A 15,233-nucleotide genomic window follows, 5' to 3' on the forward strand; every position below is an offset into this window, starting at 1 on the left:
AAGTGTTTTCCATGCTTGTGTTGACATTTATTTTCTGCCTTGATAGCTGAGGGGATTATAAGCAAAGCAAGGTTAGATTTCAAATAACATACACTACCGTTCAAAAGTTTGGGGTCACCCAAACAATTTTGTGGAATAGCCTTCATTTCTAAGAACAAGAATAGACTGTCGAGTTTCAGATGAAAGTTCTCTTTTTCTGGCCATTTTGAGCGTTTAATTGACCCCACAAATGTGATGCTCCAGAAACTCTAATCTGCTCAAAGGAAGGTCAGTTTTGTAACTTCTAAACTGTTTTCAGATGTGTGAACATGACCAATTAGCCTTCTGAGCCAATGAGCAAACACATTGTACCATTAGAACACTGGAGTGATAGTTGCTGGAAATGGGCCTCTATACACCTATGTAGATATTGCACCAAAAACCAGACATTTGCAGCTAGAATAGTCATTTACCACATTAGGAATGTATAGAGTGTATTTCTTTAAAGTTAAGACTAGTTTAAAGTTATCTTCATTGAAAAGTACAGTGCTTTTCCTTCAAAAATAAGGACATTTCAATGCGACCCCAAACTTTTGAACGGTAGTGTAGTAGAATTTCTGACCTTTTGACCTATATTTCTTGTCTTTTAAGAATGTCCGCTCATTTTCAATACTCTTGTATTTTTGTGCCATTGAATGGACCAGTTGTGGGACAAAAGTGAATATTAAGTCGTGCCAACCTGTCTATAGAATGTGTTGACTGTCTAAAGGATTCGAGTTGTTATGGAACAGATAGGAAAAGCAAAACAAGACACTTACGCACTTGATAAGGAACGTTTACGCACAACAGACATATAAAAAATGGCAGAAGACCGGAACTCGGGAGTGATTTTGGCTTGTGTGTGTCTTGTTGGCTCCGGAGTAACTTGTGGTTTGTCTGCACGACCAACTCAATTCAACCTGCACTTCTGATAATGGGTAAATAAATTTGTTGTACTAAACTACTTTTGTTGCCTGCTTAAGCTTCGGACAATCCACTACAGTAGTGTATATATTTCTCTGCTCCTTATTTTTGATAGGTCATAAAAATATCCATAATGATCGAAATCGACCGATATAATAATTATATTTAAATAATTACGGCATAACAAAAATTCAATTCCATAGTTAAAAAGAACAGAACAAATTAATGTTACACAGACGTAACTTCCTGGCACTAAACCTGCAGAAAATAGTTATTCTCAGGTTTTTTAGGTTTACATTTCCACACTTTGCACCATTTTCTTACACTTATTGAAGCATTTCTCACATATTCCTTCATTTTAAGAGCTTATTGTTAAGTGTTCAATGTGATTTTACCATTGTGTTTACATTGTTTGAATGATTTTGATATACTAATGATTACATTTCATGTATTTTCCCCCTGCTCCTTACTCATCAGGTCATAAAAAATATCAACAATTATGATATCGTGATACAGTTCTCAGCCGTGTGAAGACCACAGTTTGACCCTGGAACAGACCCTTAAAGACTCACGCTATGGCTTGCTGGTAAGCGATGATGAAGTCGGGTCTTCCTGCTTTGTAGAACAGCTTGGCATTCGACTTGACCCAAACCCAGGTTCTGGATTTACTGAGGAGGCGGAAAATAGTCAGGCCGCTTTCTCCGGTTTTCATCACTGTCGGGACGCAAAGACGTTAGCGGAGGGCATAGCAGGTGTGGAGTGGAGACATGCTGGGACGTACTTCGCAGGTGGTTGTCGGCGCAGTGCATCATGTCGCCGGCGTGGATGAACTGGTAGCCCGAGCCGTTAATGCACAGCTCCACCTCCGAGTAGCCCAAAATGATCTTCCCCCTGCAAGGATACGCAAAGTGAGCTGGCGCCGACTCCCTGGTGTGACGTTGTCACCTGTCATCGATGCCCAGGGGCGAGAAGTCCAGCTTGTGCTTGGATTGGAAGAGCAGCGTCTTGGAGCGGATTTCCACGATGGACGCCGGCTGCACGGGAGTGGCCACGGCAAACAGCGACAGCTGCGGTTTGGCGTGTGCGCCGTTGTCCCTGAAGAGGTTTTGGCCGTGCAGGAACTTGAGGCGGCCCTGGAACTTCAGAGCCTGGGAACAGAAAAAAAAAGGACACAAGGCGGCTGAGACAGGAGACGGCGCGAGGGCCTGGTGCGGAATGTCGGACGCTACCAGGAAGCCAGAAGAGTTGTCCAGGAGGCAGCGGAAGCGAGAGACAAAACTTCTCTCCAGGAAGGACGAGTTCTCTGGCGGAAGCTGGTTTGCATTGTAGAACTCTGTCCTGGTGCATCCATCCAAACCTGACACCATCAAACAACAACACTCAAAAACCTGTAAAGATGGACCTCAGGCCCTTCAGACCCGGGGTGTCCAAACTACGCGTTTATTAAGGAATTTTAAAAATCTGACAGTATAATCGCTGCAAGTCAGACGCCATCTTGTGGACAGTGTGGGTAATTCTGGTTAATTGCACTTTGAAGTGTTCACAGAAAGGCATTAACTTATATGACCAAATCCAAACAACCTTCCCAAATCATGGCGCAAATAAACCAACACAAAAAGTCAACACACATGTTCACACATAACACAAAAATTCCTTTCTATAGTTAAAGAACAACAGAACAAATTAATGTTACACAGATGTTATTTCTTAGTACTAAACCTGCAGAAAATAGTTCTTCTCAGGTTTCTCTATGTTTACATTTTCCCACTTTGCACTTTTTTCTTTTACTTTATGAAGCATTTCTTACATATTCTTTCATTTTAAGAGCTTATTAAGTATTTGTGTTGGCCCTGCGATGAGGTGGCGACTTGTCCAGGTGTACCCCGCCTACCGCCCAAGTGCAGTTGAGATAGGCTCCAGCACCCACCGCGACCCCAAGGGATAAGCGGTAGAAAATAGATGGATGGATGTTTACATTGAGTGTTTTCCATGCTTGTGTTGACATTTATTTTCTGCCTTGATAGCTGAGGGGATTATAAGCAAAGCAAGGTTAGATTTCAAATAACATATATATTTCTCTGCTCCTTATTTTTGATAGGTCATAAAAATATCCATAATGATCGAAATGGACCGATATAATAATTATATTTAAATAATTACGGCATAACAAAAATTCAATTCCATAGTTAAAAAGAACAGAACAAATTAATGTCCTTTGTGGATATTGTAAACAAATAAATAAATGTTTTAAAAAAAGGTCCATCACAACACATAATTCAAAATTACCCCCATTTAAATCCACTGAAATGCATGATGGGAAAAATGCTAAACACTCGTTTCCATGCACAAAATTAGTCTGATTTCTCAAATAATTAGTTTTTTTTGCATTTTCACAATTTTTACGTGTAAAGTCCCAGTGTCCATGCACTCTCTCTAATGCGACTATTGGTCGGACGCCATGCGCCTGGTGGGCACTTGTGGACAGCGTGAGTAATTCTGGTTAGTGGACTTTAACTGCACTTTGAAGTGTTCACAGCAAGGCATTTACTTATATGACCGTGGGTAATTCTGGTTAATTGCACTTTGAAGTGTTCACCGCAAGGCCTTTACTTATATGACCGAATCCAAACAACCTTCCCCAATCATGCCGCAAATAAACCAACACAAAAAGTCAACACAAATGCTCATACGTAACACAACCTTTGTGGATATTGTTAAAAAAAAAATATATATATATAAGGTCCAACCACAACACATAATTCAAAATTACACCCATTTAAATCCACTGAAATGCATGATGGGAAAAATGCTCAACACTCGTTTCCATGCACAAAATTAGTCTTGATTTCTCAAATAATCCGTTTTTTTGTATTTGCAGTCCCAGTGTCCATGCACTCTCTCTAATGCGACTATTGGTCGTACGCCATTTGCCTCCCATACACTCGGGGGCGCTTTTCCGGGTGACCTATGACATCACACTTGTTTTAATTGATGTCCGTTGTAATATTGGCACAGATGACAAATATTTAGTCTCTAATGGCTATGCTGATGTTACATAGCAGACAACATCAAGAAATTATTTTATAGTGCACTACCAACATGACGCTACTACCAAGAAGGTCTCAGACCGGACGCAGGTCCGAAGCAAACAAAGACCGGCGGGAGAGAGTTTTTTGAAGGAATTTTAGTACGGAGAATCATGGAAACATATTTTCGAATGACTCGGAGTTCATTCAAAAGGCTCTGAGGATTGATGGAAGGAGTTTATATCCAAGGGAAAAGAACGTTGGTTCCCTGGTTGATACTGTTCCAGATGAAGGTTGCTATTGTTCTGGACTTTCTTGCCAGTTGTGCGAAAAGTGAATAAGATGTTTGTAAACACTTTATTATTCGCCTTTAATATACCTGCTTCACTTTCGTTCCTCTAATTTGTATTTTGTTCGGGACTCCAAATTAAGCCAAATTTTAAATTTCCTTGGCTACCTTCTTAAATAATCTTTCTTTCTTTTTTTCAACCATAAAAATGTTCTGTTCTTTAGTTTTTCTTCACTAAAAATGTTGCTCATGTTTTTTGAACGGTATCTGCTTCCGGGTTATCGCATGCGCGATACGAAGGGTCCCCTCCGGCCGCACACGCCCACTCGAGAGATCTGGGGCCGTACTTATCAAGTTTCTTAGAGTGCCATTTTACACTTAAATCCTGAGAATTTGCGAAATTTAGTCCTACTCTCAAACTTAAGAATAAAAGCTTTTTATCAACGTTCTTAAGTCTAAGAATCACTCCTACTCTCCACGATATTTAAGAGACCTTCAGAGGTGTCTTAAGTGGTTAGGAGTTGCCAGCAGGGGATGGCACTGAGGCGAGAGAGACGTGCGCGAACGTTCAGGGAACGGAACAATGTTTTTTTTTTTTTTTATGACGATCAGCTGATCAAACGGTATCGTTTAGACAGAGCGGATATTATTTTTGTCACAGATTTAATACTTTTCGATTCCTTGTTGATTTCTGCATGTGTCTGCAGTGGGCTAGTATATATAGAGCCACCCACACCAGTTTCAAATTAGTTGCCTAATTAATGAATTGGAAAGAAAATGTTATGACAGTAGCGTATGTGTGTGGCCGTGAGGTGAGTGACGTCAGTGAGTGTGTGGGCGATAGAAGAGAGGGAGCGGTAGCGTGAGTGCCGGCGGGGACTAGTTTGTTTTGTATTATTTTGTAGTTTATTGTCAAAATATACACTCCCATTGTCCACTTAAATATTTCCAAGATATTTCTTTATTCTTAGACAACGGATTCCCTTCCGTGATTGGTCATTTCTATGGACACAGAAATGACGTCACCTAAAATTCCGTTTACGGCACATAGTAATGTCGTAATTCAGCTCTGAGTGTGACACTTAAGATTCGGTCCTACACTTCGCTGAAAGTGTGAGTAAGACGCTTGATAACTAACTTTTAAGTGCAGCTTTCAGCGAAGAATTTATTTACTCTTAAGTCAACTCTTAGCAGACTTCTTAGGAGTAATTCTAAGAAGCTTGATAAGTACGGCCCCTGGTTTCCAATCGCATAATCCAGGTGCGTTAGTCCGAATTTTCAAAAACCAAACACGATCGGATTAAGGTGTTTCCATGGGTTGTAGGAGACTTATTTAGAGCCCAACTATTTGAGAAATCGGACTTATTTAGTACATGGACTGACTCTCTCCACACTTATCCATGTTTGGCACATTTTATCTGCTTCATATATCTGATTAATTACAAAACTTTAAGGAGGTTGTCACGAAAGTATACACTTCACATACTCCTAATACCCAATCATAATAAATATTAATTACAGACCCATTATATTAATATAATATGTATATACATACATATATATGTATATTGTTAGTTTACGTGCAGTCGGCTTTTTTTAGCCCAATGCGGCCCCCAATTCAAAAAGATTGGACACCCCTGCTTTAGACCGTCATCAGAAAGGACTTCAAACAGTTCCCCTCAGAAACTCCACTCAATAATTGTGTGTGAAGAAATGTATATGAAACATATATACACACACATTTATTTATATATATACACACACATAGACACAAACATACATATGTATATATATATATATATATATATATATATATATATATATATATATATATATATATATATATATATATATATATATATATATATATATATATATATATATATATATATATATATATATACATATATAATTTTGATATATACATATGTACATATGCATACACGCACACACATATACATATGTACATATATATATATATATATATATATATATATATTCACACACGCACCTATACATATGTACATATATACATACACACACACCTATATATAAGTACATGCACATATATACATATTATATATATATACACTACCGTTCAAAAGTTTGGGGTCACCCAAACAATTTTGTGGAATAGCCTTAATTTCTAAGAACAAGAATAGACTGTCGAGTTTCAGATGAAAGTTCTCTTTTTCTGGCCATTTTGAGCGTTTAATTGACCCCACAAATGTGATGCTCCAGAAACTCAATCGGCGTGGAGTGGACGTGTATATATATATATATATATATATATATATATATATATATATATATATATATATATATATATATATATATCTATCAGAGTTTCCCATAAACTGCCAAGATACCTGTGGCGATGGGGGCGTGGATATGGGCGTGGCTATGGGCGTGGTCACCATGACATCATCGAGTAATTTGCATAATTTACTACAATGATATGATTTTCTCTACAAAGGCTCAAAAAATGTATACTTACTAATTAATAATAACAGTTTTGGTTTAAACGTCCATCCATCCATCCATCCATTTTACAATATAATTACAACACTTTATGTACATATTTATATACAGATTTGAACAATAAGTTATTCACTGAAATATATTTATTAATTGTGGTTCTTACAAAAAATATATCTTATAAAATATAAAAGCTAAAATGTCTCCTAAAGCTCTTCCCCTTTAATTAGTGCATACTAAATAATTTAACTTTAGCCTACTACTACAACCATATTATTTACCAGCAACATAAAGTGAAACAGAGGCAGAGGTGTCCTGCCACAGTCAGTAACAAATAAACAGAAAACAGTAGTGGTCAAATACAAATAAGGCAACAAAAAAAAAGTAAATCTGAACAGCCTATATAGGCATCTACATCAACTATATGATTTGCCTGAGAAGCTGGACAGGACAAAAAAAAAATTTTTTTAATTTTATTTGTGGCGGACGTAATTCTTTCGTGACGGGCCGCCACGAATAAATGAATGTGTGGGAAACACTGTATATATATACACACACACCTATATATATATACATATAAATATAAATATACGTACATATATACATACATATATATATGCATAGAGAGCAGATTATTTATGTTTTATTATTTTTCATATAATTTTGATAAGCTTATGAAAACCTCAAATAGAAAATCTCCAAAAATGTGGGGTTTTCCGAAACTAAGCCATGATCATCATCAACTAAAGACTTGACATATCTTACTTTGTATGTAATGACTTTATATCACATATCAGCGTCACATTTCGGAGTTTCACCCGTACAATATACGGATCAAAGTATTTGGACGCATCCAGGTACATACGTTCCACGTCCAAGTCGGGTGGGTTGAGAGCAAAGTGGAGGTTCTGCCTGAAGATCCCGCGGTCGTCTGTGTGGATGAGCTCAAACACGCTCTGGTGGACCACGTCTGACTGAGGACACAAGACCACGGTGAAGGCCTCATTTCTGCAACAACCACACACAAAAACCACTCACCTGCTGGAAGCCCAGGTACTCCTTGATGGTGGGGGACGCGTAGAAGACCACCCCCTCAGACGTGATCACCAGCACAAAGCCGTTGAGTGCCTGCACGGTGAACACTCAAGTTAGCGCTTTCCTGCAGCGTCACTTGTTTGGTCACTTGGTTTGACCAAAACCAAACCGATCGTTCAATAAAAATAAAGTCAATCCATTGAATCCGTTAAAGACACCCAAAAATATCAACACAAAAAATATTTTGCAGTAAATAATGATAGAATGACATGCGGAAATAAAAGTAAAATACATAAATATGGTGAATGAATATGAAAAGTGGAGCGTTTTAAAAAGGCAGGTACTTTTATACATGTATGCTAGCATGTCTTCTACAGCATTTTGACCCAAACAAAGGCTGGGCGATATAGCTGAAAACTGTATCCTGATATCGGTCGGTAATTATTATTATATTATATTATAATTATTTTTATAACCTATGGAGGATAAAGGACCAGGGACCTCACGTAACAAGCTTAAAAAACCTGACGTACGGCCTTTTTCATGGCAAAAATTAGATGTACAATAGGGAAAGGATTCATATGGACCCATTCCTGGGGGGGATCTTGCGTGAGAGGAAGAGGGGGGGGTTGTTCATTTTGCACTGTATTCGGCTGAAATTGATGGAAAGCGCCACTCCACGTAGCAATTGAGGCTGTGGTCAAAGTTGGAATTGGACACAAAGCACATTTTAAGATACGCAACACTCGACTGCCCACTGGCGGCTGAAGTATATAGTGCATGCCCCAAATTTGTCACGTTACATGTGTTAGGTAAACAGCGATGAATGGGGCCGTATGAATCCACTTTCTACTGTATCAAGGCTGACGTTGACGTACGCTCATTTCTACAGGTGGTGGATACTTTGGTGATATGTATATATGTGTGTACATATTTTATTAATCTGATAGATACATATTCAATAATTAATACAATTGGTTTGACTTTTACCATGTTTACTTCCGTGACAACCTCCTTGTAGTTTCGTAATAAATTAGAAATATCAAGCAGCTAAAATGTGCCAAACATGGATAAGTGAGGAGAAGAGAGTATGTTGCATTTTTCCCCATCATGTTTTGTAATGGATGCAAAATGTTTATAATGTCCACAAAGTTCAGTGAGCAGGCTGTGTTATGTGTGACCATGTGTGTTGACATTTTGTGTTGGTTGTTTTTTCCCCCGCACCATGACTAGGGAAGGTTGTTTGCATTGGGTCATACAAGTCAATGCTGCTCTTTTTTTTTCAATTTAACGCATAATTAAAGGTCATTGAACTGTATTACTCACATAATCCACTAGCTGTCGACATAATAGTAGCATCAACATTGTCAGTTGGGCTGCAACAACTAATCCATTAAATCGATTAAAATCGATTATAAAAATAGTTGGCGATTAATTTAGTCATCGATTCGTTGGATCTATGCTATGCGCATGCGCAGAGGCAATTTTTGTTTTATTTAAAAAAAAAATGTTTTTTATTTTTTATAAACTTTTATTTATAAACTGCAACATGTACAAACAGCTGAGAAACAATAATCAAAATAAGTATGGTGCCAGTATGCTGTTTTTTTTCCAATAAAATACTGGAAAGGATAGAAATGTAGTTTGTCTCTTTCAGCCGATTATTAATCGAAGTAATAATCGACAGATTAATCGATTATCAAATTAATCGTTAGTTGCAGCCCTAATTGTCAGACTGTTAAAATGAATGCAATCTTCCTGTGGGTAAGATTCCTTATTAAACTCACGCCTCGTGGGCCAATTGGAGACTTCAGCGGGCGGAGTGTGGACACCCCTGATTTGGGATAATTTTTCCACCTATTGCTAACAAAACGTGTTCCTGTGACTCCTTGGCCATGTCAGGGGGACACCAGCCGCGGGTGGTCGCCACGCACGGCCACCGGAGACCGAGGAGGATGTCACCTATTTGGCTGTTAGCAGAAAAAGCTCTCCTGTGTTGTAATAATAAACTGAGTAATCAAACAAGAGTCAAAGTCTTTCGTATCCTTCGTGATATGCTGCTATGGTGGTTTTGCGGATGTGTCGATATAGAAGTGTGTCGCAAAAGCGTGATGGTAACACTTTTTCCCACATGTACAGGGCATCTAAACACCGGACATGACGTAGGGGGGTTCATGAGACAAGATGGCGCTATTGGAGTACAAAAGAGGCTTAAATCTTACTGTAAAAAGAAGATATGAGTAAAAAATCCAACTCTGCAATGGAATAAATCCCTATACTTTATCAAAAACAGATTTATCGAGTGATATCGAGGATTATTGGTGGATCAAGTTCCCAGACATATGGAACTATTGTGCTGCAGACATCATTCTACACGACAAAACAGATGGAAACTTGGAAAAGCATGGAGGTCTACAATTTCTTTGTGAGTGGCTGGGTCAAGGAAATTGGTATCAAGACTTTCCCGGATAAATATGCATCGTTTTTGCTCGGGTAAGGTTGCATTTCATGATTTAACTTTGCGTCGACTGCCATGTTTGTTGTTGTTGCACGCACCGTTTATGAGTCACATGTTTTTCTCTGTCTTTATCAAAATATAACTATAGATGTCAACATTGTGTATGTGCTGAAAGATTCATTTATGATTGTTTATCAAAATATAACTATAAATGTCAACATTGTGTATGTGCTGAAGGATTCATTTATGATTGTTTATCAAAATATAACTATAAATGTCAACATTGTGTATGTGCTGAAAGATTCATTTATGATTGTTTATCAAAATATAACTATAGATGTCAACATTGTGTATGTGCTGAAAGATTCATTTATGATTGTTTATCAAAATATAACTATAGATGTCAACATTGTGTAAGTGCTGAAAGATTAATTTGTGATTGTTTATGAAAATATAACTATAGATGTCAACATTGTGTATGTGCTGAAAGATTCATTTATGATTGTTTATCAAAATATGACTGTAGATGTCAACATTGTGTATGTCCTGAAAGATTAATTTATGATTGTTTATGAAAATATAACTATAGATGTCAACATTGTGTATGTGCTGAAATATTCATTTATGATTGTTAATCAAATATAACTACAGTTGTCAACATTGTGTATGTGCCGAAAGATTAATTTATGATTTTTTATCAAAATATAACTATAGATGTCAACATTGTGTATATGCTGAAAGATTAATTTATGATTGTTTATCAAAATATAACTATGAATGTCAACATTGTGTATGTGTTGAAAGATTCATTTATGATTGTTTATCAAACTATAACTGTAGATGTCAACATTGTGTATGTGCTGAAAGATTTATTTATGATTGCTTATCAAAATATAACTATAGATGTCAACATTGTGTATGTGCTGAAAGATTAATTCATGATTGTTTATCAAAATATAACTATAGATGTCAACATTGTGTACGTGCTGAAAGATTAATTCATGATTGTTCATCAAAATATAAATGTATAATCATTTATCATTCTCTTATTTTGTCAACATTATGATGGATTATTAATCTACTTGTTCATCTACTGTTAATATCTGGTTATTTGTTCTAACATGTTCTATCTACACTTCTGTAAAAATGTAATAATCGCTTATTCTTCTGTGACAAGATGGCGCCAGCTTGTTCGGCGAGTCGTCTGTCTCGAAGCCTCTGTTTTTTGTTTGCTGTAGCCTCATTTTTATGCACTTACTGGGATGTCTCTGCTCTACTGTGCTATGATCGCCAAGCACTGTTTAATATCCGAGCTCAAAACTTTAGCGAGACATGGGTACCCAGATTCGACTCGGGAAATTGGACAAACCCCCCTCGCGTGCTGTCAGGTATCCCCGCTTACCTGCGTCGTGCGCCGGCGGCCCCTTCACGAAGAAGGCGCTCCAAGAGGCGGGGGAGGAGGGGAGGTATTTTGGTGAAACTCAGGATCCTGCTGTCATCCTCTCGCACGTTCGATCATCGCCTCCTTCCTGGTGGACGCTGCCGGCGTACCTCCGATGTCCGGCGCACAGCGCGCTGGATCCAACCTGTCGCCTCTACCCTGGGCGACCTCCTGGCGCCGGCGACCGCTGCTGCCTCCGGCCTTTCTCCGCTGCTTCTCCTCCCGGTTAACCCGGCGGCATCTCCGGGCCGCGCTCCTCCTGGCTTGGTCTCACGGTGCTCTCCGGCCCGTGGGTTTGGGCGTGGTTTGGACCGCTCCGCCCTACGCATGCTGAAGCGTGCTGTATCACCTGCTAGCGAGGAGTTTAATCTTCGGATGGCCCTGTTAAATGTCCGGTCCTTGGCGAACAAAACGTTCTGGCTCAATGACTTCTTTACCACCCGAGAGTTGGATTTTATGTTCCTCACCGAGACCTGGCTGACTGTTGGAGACAATGTGGCGTTCTCCGAATTGCTTCCACCGGACTGTGATTTCCTCAACTCCCCCAGGACTACAGGCAGGTGCGGAGGAGGTTTAGCCTCTGTTCACAAATCTTCGTTCACTTGTCGGCAGATTCCACACGTTACCTATGCTAGTTTTGAACTACAACTCTTTGAATTAATTCTGTCTCCCCCTGTTCTGTGCGCAGTGGTATATCGTCCACCTAAATTCAACAAAGACTTTTTACATCACTTTGCTGATTTTCTATCGGGGATTTTGGTGAATTACGACCAAATTGTAATTTGCGGCGATTTTAATGTTCATGTTTGCTGCCAATCAAAACCTCTGGCCCGAGATTTTCTGAATCTCCTTGATTCATTTGACCTCAAGCAATCTGTCATTGGCCCGACACACGAAAAGGGACATACTTTAGATCTCGTGGTATCATATGGTTTATCTGTTTCTGTAAATGAAATATGTGCTATGTCTCTCTCCGACCATTCACCAATTTTGTTTACAACGGTAATCCCGTGCTCTGGCAATAATTCCAGCTATGTCCCCGAGCGCCGCTCACGCATGATCAACCCTTCAACTGCTGCTATGTTTTCAGTTGCCTTCAATAGTCATTCAATCTGTGCACTGGGTGTAAACTGTGATTTTACTGCTGACGAGATTTTTTCCATGTTTACCTCGGCTTGCACTGATATTTTGGACTCTGTTGCGCCCCTTAGATCCAAACGTAGCAAAGCTTTTCTAACACCATGGCTAAATAACTCTACGCGCGCTCTCAGACGTGCTTGCAGGCGCGCGGAGCGAAAGTGGGTGAAGGATAGGCTTCATGTCTCCCTCCAAATCCTGCGGGACTCCGTGTCTGAATACCAGCGAGCCGTAAAAGCATCGAAAACAAAGTATATTTCCACCTTGATCTCCAGTAACAGTCATAAACCCCAAGTTCTTTTTAAAGTTTTAAATTCTCTCATCAACCCCCGTGATGTGTCACCTGTTGTCCCCTCACCTGTCCTCTGTGAAAGTTTCTTAAACTTCTTCATTGACAAAATCTCTGCACTCAGACCATCTGACACCTCCGCTCCTCCTCTCCCTCCCCCTCCCCCGCTTCCCCAGCTTGCTGTTTTCGAGCAGTTTGAGCCTATTTCCCTCTCCTCCCTCTCGGACGCAGTCAAACACCTGCGGCCCACATATTGCCCATCAGATAGCCTTCCCTCTCGCCTTCTCAAAGAAGTCCTTGATTCAGTTGGCCCTACTATTTTATGGTTGATTAACACCTGCCTCTCCTCCGGATATGTCCCGGCTGCTTTTAAGCATGCTGTGGTGCAGCCTTTAATTAAAAAGAAAAATCTTGACACGTCTGTTCTTTCTAACTTTAGGCCTATCTCTCAGTTACCCTTTCTGTCCAAAATCCTTGAGAGAGTAGTGTATGTCCAGTTACAATCTTTTCTAGCTGCAAATAACATCCACGAGAAATTCCAATCTGGTTTCAAAACATCTCACAGCACTGAAACGGCACTCCTGAGGGTGCAAAACGATCTGCTTCTGGCCGCTGACTCTGGTAGTCCTGTGATCCTGATGCTTCTGGACCTCACAGCTGCCTTTGACACAGTGGATCACAGGATTCTACTGTCACGACTGAGGCAGTACGTGGGCATCTCAGGTGTAGCCCTAAGCTGGTTTCAGTCCTACCTAACTGACCGGAGTTTCTCTGTGCAGCTAGGAGACTTTCTCTCCTCGGTGGCCCCCCTTACCTGTGGTGTTCCTCAGGGGTCAATCCTGGGTCCCATACTCTTCCTACTGTACATTCTACCTTTAGGTGAAATCCTGGTCAAGCACAATGTCCCATTCCACTGTTATGCCGATGATGTTCAGATCTATTTACCTCTTAAGGCCACAGGACAGGTCGCACTTCAACCACTGCTTGACTGTCTGACTGACATTAAAGCATGGATGAGTGCTAACTTCCTCAACCTTAATGAGAGCAAGACCGAGATAATCATCTTCGGCGATACATCTCCAGTCTCGTCTGTCAGTGCTCTTGGTCCTCTGGGTGTAAACATCCGGTCCTCCGTGAGAAATCTCGGTGTGATCTTTGATAGTGCCTTCAAATTCACCAAACAGGTCAGCTCAGTGGTTAGTACCAGCTTTTACCATCTCAGAACCCTAGCAAAGACCAAGGCCTATCTCTCCCAGAGCGACCTGGAGACTGCTATCCACGCCTTCATCACACACCGGCTAGACAACAATAACTCACTGTACGCTGGCATTGATCAGGCATCACTCCGCCGTTTGCAGCTTGTGCAAAACGCGGCTGCCCGTCTCCTCACCAGTACCAAAAAACGCGAGCACATCACCCCAGTGCTGGCCTCACTCCACTGGCTCCCTGTCCGTCACCGCATTGATTTTAAATTACTTTTAATTGTTTTTAAATCCCTAAATGGTCTGGCCCCACAATACTTGACCGAGCTGCTGCATCACCATACCTCGTCTAGAGCCTTGAGGTCAGCTGACCAAATGCTTTTGGCGGTCCCCAGATCCAGGCTAAAGACCAGAGGGGACAGAGCCTTTTCCGTTGCCGCCCCTAAGCTCTGGAACAGCCTTCCCCTCCACATTAGGTCAGCCCGGAGCCTGGGGGTCTTCAAAACCCTCCTTAAAACCTACCTCTTCTCGCTGGCCTTTGACCCGAGCTGAGTCCGCCCACTAGGCCACCATTTCTAGTCCCCCCCCCCCTCCCACCCCTTCGCTTTAGTTGTATTTTTCAATTTGTAGCACTTTTATTATTATTATTTTTATTTTTTTTTTCTGCAAATTTTTTTTTAAAACTTTTTATTCGACCCCTTTTACCGTATTGCATTTGCATTGTCTTGTTTAGCACACTCATTGTTTATGTTCTTTGTTTGTTTGTTTTTTTTGTTTTGCTTAGTTGTTGTTTTTTTTGTTGTTGGTTTTTTTTGTTTGTTTTTTGTTTGCTCCATGCTTTTTTAACCTGTAAAGCACTTTGGTGCAACCTAAACAGTTGTTGAAAATGTGCTATATAAATAAAGTTGACTTGACTTGACTTGACTTGTTGTTTGA

The 15,233-nt window shown here is 40.0% G+C and overlaps 1 protein-coding gene across 2 annotated transcripts in view; it reads right to left on the reverse strand.

The window, feature by feature from the left end:
- The window catches only part of LOC133658958 (aryl hydrocarbon receptor-like), a 107,819-nt gene that overhangs the window by 11,916 nt on the left and 80,670 nt on the right, over positions 1–15,233 (reverse strand). For both annotated transcript variants that reach the window (XM_062061519.1, XM_062061518.1), the window contains exons 4-9: positions 7,774–7,863; positions 7,601–7,709; positions 2,172–2,299; positions 1,888–2,090; positions 1,724–1,833; positions 1,515–1,656 (exon numbers count right to left, since the gene is read on the reverse strand). In XM_062061519.1, coding sequence (XP_061917503.1) covers positions 1,515–1,656; positions 1,724–1,833; positions 1,888–2,090; positions 2,172–2,299; positions 7,601–7,709; positions 7,774–7,863 — 782 coding nt within the window. The remainder of the gene's footprint in view (positions 1–1,514; positions 1,657–1,723; positions 1,834–1,887; positions 2,091–2,171; positions 2,300–7,600; positions 7,710–7,773; positions 7,864–15,233) is intronic.

Source organism: Entelurus aequoreus, linkage group LG10, assembly GCF_033978785.1.
Source record: "Entelurus aequoreus isolate RoL-2023_Sb linkage group LG10, RoL_Eaeq_v1.1, whole genome shotgun sequence".
Lineage (NCBI taxonomy): Eukaryota > Metazoa > Chordata > Actinopteri > Syngnathiformes > Syngnathidae > Entelurus > Entelurus aequoreus.